This window comes from Micropterus dolomieu, linkage group LG17 (genome assembly GCF_021292245.1).
Source record: "Micropterus dolomieu isolate WLL.071019.BEF.003 ecotype Adirondacks linkage group LG17, ASM2129224v1, whole genome shotgun sequence".
NCBI classification, from domain to species: Eukaryota; Metazoa; Chordata; class Actinopteri; order Centrarchiformes; family Centrarchidae; genus Micropterus; species Micropterus dolomieu.
This window is the reverse complement of record NC_060166.1, coordinates 27,839,298-27,847,181: the sequence shown is the minus strand read 5'-3', so window position 1 is coordinate 27,847,181 and position 7,884 is coordinate 27,839,298. Positions and strand designations below refer to the sequence as shown.

General features: G+C 41.5%; 1 protein-coding gene across 2 annotated transcripts in view; it reads left to right on the top strand.

Annotated features, from left to right (window-relative positions):
• The window catches only part of dph1 (diphthamide biosynthesis 1), a 42,317-nt gene that overhangs the window by 12,822 nt on the left and 21,611 nt on the right, over nucleotides 1–7,884 (top strand). The window contains exons 4-5 of one of the 2 annotated variants that reach the window (XM_046074689.1): nucleotides 4,093–4,238; nucleotides 7,223–7,377. In XM_046074689.1, the coding sequence (XP_045930645.1) occupies nucleotides 4,093–4,238; nucleotides 7,223–7,377 (301 nt within the window). The remainder of the gene's footprint in view (nucleotides 1–4,092; nucleotides 4,239–7,222; nucleotides 7,378–7,884) is intronic. The other variant, XM_046074688.1, reaches the window with a different exon arrangement.

Below are 7,884 nucleotides of genomic sequence, written 5' to 3'. Positions count from 1 at the left end.
TGGGGGAGCTCAGGTTACATGAGGAAAGCTTGGATTACATTAGATGAAGGAGTGTCTTGCTGAAAATAAAAACACTGCACAAGTAACTTCTTTTCAGCACTAATAAACAACAGATAGCAACAACAGTTAACATAACTACTCAAATAGAGGCAAACGTAATCAGGTAACTAAAGATTTAATTAAAATTTGAGTCTTTGGAGATTGCAGTCCAGTTCAGTGTCTGGACCATGTCACACCTAGGTGAGACAAGGAGTATCCCTTTGATGTGGTAATAAAACAAAGAATAAGGTCAGTTGCCACGGAAACGTGTGTGGGGGCCAGTTTTGATAGGCTGTTCAGGGAGATGCCAATGGCTGGCTCGTGTCTTTGTCAGTTTAACAGTCAGGCCCCGCGTTATCAGCTTCGGAATCAAAAAGGTGCCAGTTTTATGGTCGGGATAGCACTTACAGAAAGCAACTTTGACCCCTCCCCTTCTTCTCTGGGGAGGAGAAAGGAATTTAGGGTAGCTCCAAATTTATTCAATGTAAGATGCACAAATCCACACCGTTGTTCACTACAGTGACCTCCTAAGGGGAGAGCAGTGATTAGTGGTTATATAGAATTTGACCTCTGACCCCTTATTTTGTTACCTCAGAATAGCACTGTACCCTTATATGGGTTGGGGCTTTATTTTGCAGACTCAAACCCTTCTATGGTATCTAACAGATACCTACACATATCCTATATAAGCTATGTTTGATGTACAGAGAGACAGAGTGGTCATCGGGCTGGGTCACTCTCCAAGCTGCTGCAGAGCTTGTAATTGATGCTGAACTCCTTGATGTAATAAACTTTTATGATCAAGAACAGTGTCAAGCGGGTTTCTTCTCAACACATCATCGCAGCATTATTGTTCGGACACCACACATCTCTCATGTATGAATGCTTGAAACACGTGAATGTGAAGAACTGTTCATGAATATGTAAAGAACAAATAAAATCTGCTGTTAGCACCACCATACTATATGCACATTCCTACTCCTTCAAATATACAACTGGAAATCTGCATGCCCAAAAATCCAGAAACAAAGTAAATATAGTAAAATGCACCATCTAGCCTTATTGTTCAGCCAGCCCAACGATAGTACAGTATTGAAATTTTAAGAACAGCATGCTGTAGTTTTACATGCAGTTTGTAGATAATAACATGTCTGTGTTCCTGTAATGCTTTCTCAAGCTGATAGGCCCAGGAGTAAAGCTGAGTGTCAGAGCGAAAATTACCTGAAAATTCCCACATCTCATAACACAGCAACCCTTCAATCAATGGTTATTCAAACAAATGGTGGAGGCTGTTAGTTAAATTCAGTCTAGCAATTTTCATCAACAGATAAGTGTCATCGGCGACAGAATGGCTTTGTGAGTGCTAATGGAATGGTTCAGAGACAGGAGAAGTTTTTCATTCTCTTTGTCTGCTGCAACATCTCCAAGCTATAAGGGACTGGTGCCAACAAGTTCTTCTTTTATGCCGGCATCAGAAGAAATTCCTGTCAAACTCAGAAAAGTATATCATCTCCAGAGGATGGGAGCAGAAAGCTTTCATGCCTGTGCTGCCACACTAGCACAATAATGGAATTGAGTAAGTTGCTCTTTATATAAAACACATCAGCTACTTAACCTGTTGATAAACAGTGATACAATCAGCTGGTTCTACATCCACAATCGTGTGTGTGTGTGCGCATATGTATATTGCAGTCTGCTCCCGAACTTGTGTGTGGCACACAGCAGCACATTGGCATTTATAACAAAGATTCAAATCAGTTGGCAGTTTCTCTCACATATTGAGCTGTATGCTAAAGAGCTAATTAACAAGGAGTGTTATGGAGTTCACAAGCTTCTCTGACATCTTAATTAGATCTTAATGACATTTTAGTTGGAATGGTTGAACTGAGTACCCTGAGATGAGGCAAACCCAGTGCTGATATACAGACGGAAGCAGGATTGACACTAGAGGCGAGTGCAAGCAGGAAGGGAGAGAAGAAGGGATAAGGGAGATGATAGAGAGTGGGATAAATGAAAATGAGGAGACATTGGAGGACATTTGAGCTTCATGGGTACCCACCAGTCACATATCTGTGTGAGATAGCATGTGTTAGAAATAGGATTCCGTTAACACCCATTTGACTTAATTCTGTCTTCCCTGTTTCCTCTCTCCCAGTGCTATATGGGACTATATGTTGCCAAGCAATTACTCTGCCCATGTCCCAGTATCATCACATGTATCATATGGACCTCCTAATCAGATTCTTAGCATTTATTACCATGTAATTTCAGTACACTCACTCAGGAAATAACTAGATATGAACTGCACTGCCAATAAAGATAACATGATAATGGTATTTCTTACAGATAGAGGGCTGATTAGATAGTGTAATATTCTGTAGTGCTGTGTTTTGTGTAGATTGTTCTGCATGGACGGCAAGAAATGGTCTCTTTTTTTGTGGTGGGCACACTGTGTATTTTTAGCTGAAAGGTTGATGCACGTTTATGCAACTCCAAACAAAGTCAGCGGACTGCGATGAAAGAACAATGGGCTGCAGTGAATGAGCAAACAAGTACGTGAGTCCACAGACCTCAAACTACCCGTGTGATTATATAATTTTTAGTAACCCATAATTACCTTCCTGCTGTTGGCTGCATACGCACGTGTATGCAGTAGAAAGAGACACACACCGACAAAATCAACACCTTGACAAGAGAGAGGGTAAATTGATTCAAATCTTTGAAGGCAAATATTTATTTACCAGATGAGTTGCTTTATCTATGTTTTCCTGTGCTCAGCTGGCCTGTACTGCCCTTCACTTGAGAGCAGCCATTAGAGGAGAAGGGATAGGGAGAGGAAGACAGAGAGAGAGAGACAGCATAGGGAACGGTGATGGGAAACCCAGAGAGAGAGTGCAAACCAGAAATTACATCAGACAAAATGAGGGAGGAAAGGCTAAATAGAAACTTTGTCTGAAGCCCCTTGCGAGGAGCAGAGCGAGGAATAAACAGAGAGAGTGCATGTGGGTTGAAAGATTGGGCAGCAGGAGACACATTACTAAGAGTCTGTTGGTTGCTACAGATGCTTTTCTGTGTGCAGCCATGTCTGTTTATCACTTTCCTCTTCTCCCCAAGCCCTCTGTCTCATCTCTATTCTTCCACTATGTCTATGACCTTAAATCTGTCAGTATACAGCCACAAATACCTGGCAGCAACCACCATTTACAACCACCCCCTTGTCTACCCATCGTTCCCCCCCTACAATGCCTCACGCTTCTATTCATTTGCGCTTTCTCCCTGTTACTCTCCACCTTTATTCATTTTACTTAGTCATTATGGGTTTACTTAGCATTTTATTTGTCCATAAAGGGCAATAAAAGAAAAGATCTTGATTTTCGGTAGTGCGATCAGCCATTCAGTCTAACCGTGCTGTGCCCACAGATGCCTTAGTGATTTGGTAGTTTTCCTCTCAAGATGGCCATGATTGTATTTTTGTACTACAGCTTCAAAGTGGAACGTTAGGCCCACATGGTCTGTGCTACACTCTCACAACCTACTTGTCGCAAAAAGCACCCAGTCTAAATAGTTAATTCTACAGCTGCAAGCACTAACTGTTGCTGAGGCGGGTTTCTCCTGTTCCCAGGCAGATGTGCTATGAATCCAGGCCATAGAAAGACTAGCGAAGGCCCCAACAACCTCTATCTGCTTATGTGAATCAGTCCTAGCCCTTATCTCCTACTACTTCTTCCCCTTTGTAGCCTCCTTTCTGTGGCCAGGTTGACTGGTGACCTATTAACCCTGTCCGGCAGAGATTTAACCACCAGACAGCTTGTGCTGCATTTGGGCCTTTGGCTGTCATTGGTGAGGAGCAGAAGAATAGCAGTGTGTCACCCTGAGTCAGTCATTGACTGACACCGCTGTGAGATACTATATAGTGTACTCTATCTGCAAGTGGATAGGAATTGATCTTGTTCAGCTCTCTCATAATCACACCATGCCTGGCATGCTATGTGTATTGATTGCAATGGTAACGAAAAACAGGACGTGGATGTGGTCTGTGACTGCACTGATTAGTGTCTCTGTGTGTGTACATCCCAGGTTCACGGAGGCAGATACAATTGTGATGGGGGACGTGACTTACGGGGCCTGCTGCTTGGACGACTTCACTGCCCGAGCCCTGGGAGCTGATTTTATGGTGCACTATGGCCACAGTTGTCTTAGTGAGTCTCTTTTACCTCTTTGTGTGCGTGTGCGTGCATGTTTGTCTGTCTCTTGGTCACTCTGTTGTACCAAACAGGAGTGAGCAAAAATCAAGGACTCCCACCTACCAATGAAAAAGAAGTCAGAGCACAGTCAGGCTGACAGACAGAACTATCGATCAACGGAAAACGTAACTAGTTAGTGCCGCCCGCCCAGCTCTAGTATGGAAGGCATATCAGACCTTTGGAACCTGGACATCACATTTACAGCAGATCAATGGGGAACATGCATTAGAGCCGTCATTTGAAAGGCTCATGGAGTTCTTGAGGACCTTCACCCTCGCCCCCGCTGTCTTTCTCTTGCAGAACATGGGAGGAAATGCTAAATCAATAGTTTTGATATATCCCTGCCAGAACAACCTCTCCCAAATACCAGAAATGACCAACAGAATTTTAATAAACTGAAAAAGTATAAAGCAAAACTCTGTATTGCTTTGTAAATTTTTTTTGTTTGTTTATTGTTGTGTGTGATGTGCGTGAATATTCATTATTTGATATTTATGGAGGAATTATGTGTGTGTATGCGTTTATGTTGACTAAAGAGATAAGATGTGTGCCCTTACCCATTATTACTCAGAAGAACCCAATAAAGGCAAAGATAAAGACACCAAAGATCAATTCATTGTGGGTTGTGAAGTTAGATCAGAAATTAACTGATGGAAGAGATTTTCAAATAAATTGGATGAACTACAGATTCTCAAAGAATCTGTGTATAAGTGTGCCAGTGTGTGTGTGTTTCTGACCTTCATTACACAATCATGAGGGCATCATCTCCACTGTTTCCCAAGGTGTCAGAGACCTGTTGGAGATTAAAGCCGCTGTGTTCTCACTGGCTCATGGACAAACTCTCTCCTGGGCCTCTTTATTCCCCTTTCATTTCCTCTACAGTATCGGCTTTGGAATATTGGTGCTATCTCATCTTTTGTCACCATAAAGAACCTCCATCTAGTGATCTAGTGCAGAACAATATGGGCAATATCATAAAACCTTTGTATATTTTAAAGTTATAGTAATATTAGTTGATATGAGGATTGGGAGATGTATTTAACCTTATTGATCGGTTTAAACAAAGTTTTTGTAAATTAATGTCTGAACATAAAACACCCAATATTTAAAGGGAAAAGGAGTGAGAGTTTTACCCTTACTTCATTGTGGTTATTGGAAAAAAATGGTAAAAAATAAAACTGGCAAGACATGGCAGCCTTGCTCAGATAATGCCAGGCCAGCTGCCATAGCTGAAAGTATTACTGGACCTTCTTCAACATCACCAATGTCCTCACTATTTTGGTGGCATGAGTCATTTTAGAATACCCTTTGTAGAACAAAACGTACCCAACACTCAAACCAGTTGGAGCTAGTTTCCTAGTGGTAGCACCAGTTCAGACTTTCTGCATTATAGTGGTATAAAGGTTAAATTCTGATATCATCAAAGTTTTACTGGCACAAAATTGGACATAGATCAGTTCAGGACCATATATTAAAGGTGCCAAATGACTGCTGTATTGTGCATGTATTCATTGTCCACAAGCACAGTAGAATTGAACCTGTTAGGACATATTGATTTGTAAACAAGCCATTTGTAATAAGTCAGCACACCATTATGTCTAACCTTTTCTTAGTCCCTCTTGCTATGAATATGTCTGTATTTGTTTACATGGCCAATAATAAGCAGTTGTGCCAAGTGACCTTATTGCTATAACACACTGATGAACAAAACCACTGATGGGGCAAGTGAGTCCTGTCCATCTCATTGACTGATCTAATTGCAGCTTCTAAGTGCTCTCAGGCTACCATGCTAATGTGAACACAGATCGATGTCCCTTTCCTTTGCCCTTTAAGTTTTGGGAGTGCCTATAAACAAGAAACAGACATCCGTAACTTTTTTACTCGCCTCCATCCCTTTTGGCCTAATGATATAATAAGTTCCTTTGGTTTCTCACTCAACATGTGGCCTGCAGCAGTGCCCACCTTTTTTAGATACCTGTCCACCACCTTTCCTTCCCTCTCTGCTGAGATATGAGCAGATGGGTTCTGTTGCTGGTTAATTGACAGCACACTCTCCAACCCTCAAACATACATCAACACATCCACACACAGTATGCGATTACTTTTTCCACTCATCTCTTCCACGCCCTATCTTTTTGAATTTATATAGTACAATATTAAATCGCCTACACTCACCCCTCATATTGAATTTCAGTGTTTTCATTCCTCACTCCTGGTTTCCATCCGGTCTGCCTTCAATCCATTGTAAAGATGTCTATCTCGCGGCTTTTCATTCTCTCGGTCCACCCTTCTCTATTCACACTCTGTTTTCTGCCCCCTTGTCATGCTTTACTCCCTTATCTCTCTCTCTGTGTTGCTTTAATCTAGGCCATCAAGTGAGCTGCACTTGCTCATAAAACATTTGCGTAGTAATGGGCCATTTGCTTAATCATATCAAAAAAGTCCCCTTGCTCTTGATCTGCAAATTAAATGTAACACAATAGGAAAAATCATTATGATGATCAACACAAATGATAATTATTCTTTCCTACCCTTGCCCTTTCCCCCTATTTTCTTTTACTTACGCCCACTTTTTCAGTATCTAACTCAGCACGTCTCTAGCTACATCTCCTAAGCCTGGGTGCGTAGTAAATGGCCTGTGAAATTAATGGCATTAATAGTAATCACATGTGTCCCTCTCCTTCCCTAAATAATTGAGGTCTTTGCATCAGTGTGTGCTGGAGATTCACAATGAATGAGTGTCAGTTATATCACTCTGGGGTGCCTACTGCAAGCTATATATGTGCATGTACTGTGTTCACATATAGTTGTATCTCTGACCATGTGCTCCTTGTAAATGTCTAAGGCATCATTGGTGCTATATAATACACACACAGACTTACCTGACATAACAGAGTGAATTATTCATCTGTCTTTCTTTTTTCTTCGTCTCCCTGCAGTCCCCATAGATGCGACAGCAGGTATTAAAATGCTGTATGTGTTTGTGGATATCCAGATGGACAACGCACACTTCCTGGACACGGTTAAGTTCAACTTCCCTCCTGGACAATCCTTGGCATTCGTCAGCACTATTCAGTTTGTGGCAGCGCTGCAGGTGATTAAGCGCTGGATCTGTCTGATTGTGTGATCTGTGTATATGTGGGTGAGTCCATGTTTGTGTTAGAGAGAGCTGATGTAGAGTGATTTTATATCTTTACCTGAATAATTATTATCCCTTGTGTGTATTTTCTGTTTTAACCAAGTATTTTTGTATGTACAGTATAGGAACACACATACACATATACACTTCAGTGCATTTATACAGTATACTTTTTCTGGTTCCTGGCTTTTATGAACAAGCCCGCACTTCACACTTAAGCTCAGTTCAAGTGTGGGTTTGAGAAATCCAGTTATTTTGGATTTGAAAGGTAGAATGAACTCGGAAGGCCTCTCGGTTCAGCATCGTGTTCATCTCTTCTCTTTACATAAGCAGTGACAGCAGCTATAGTATTAAGCTTGAACATTCTTTTTTTTTTTTCAGACTCGCTACCTCTCAGTTCTATAATGCGTTCTGCTGCTTCCATTTGCTATGTTGAACCACCACCACTGTGGGCTTTCGCTA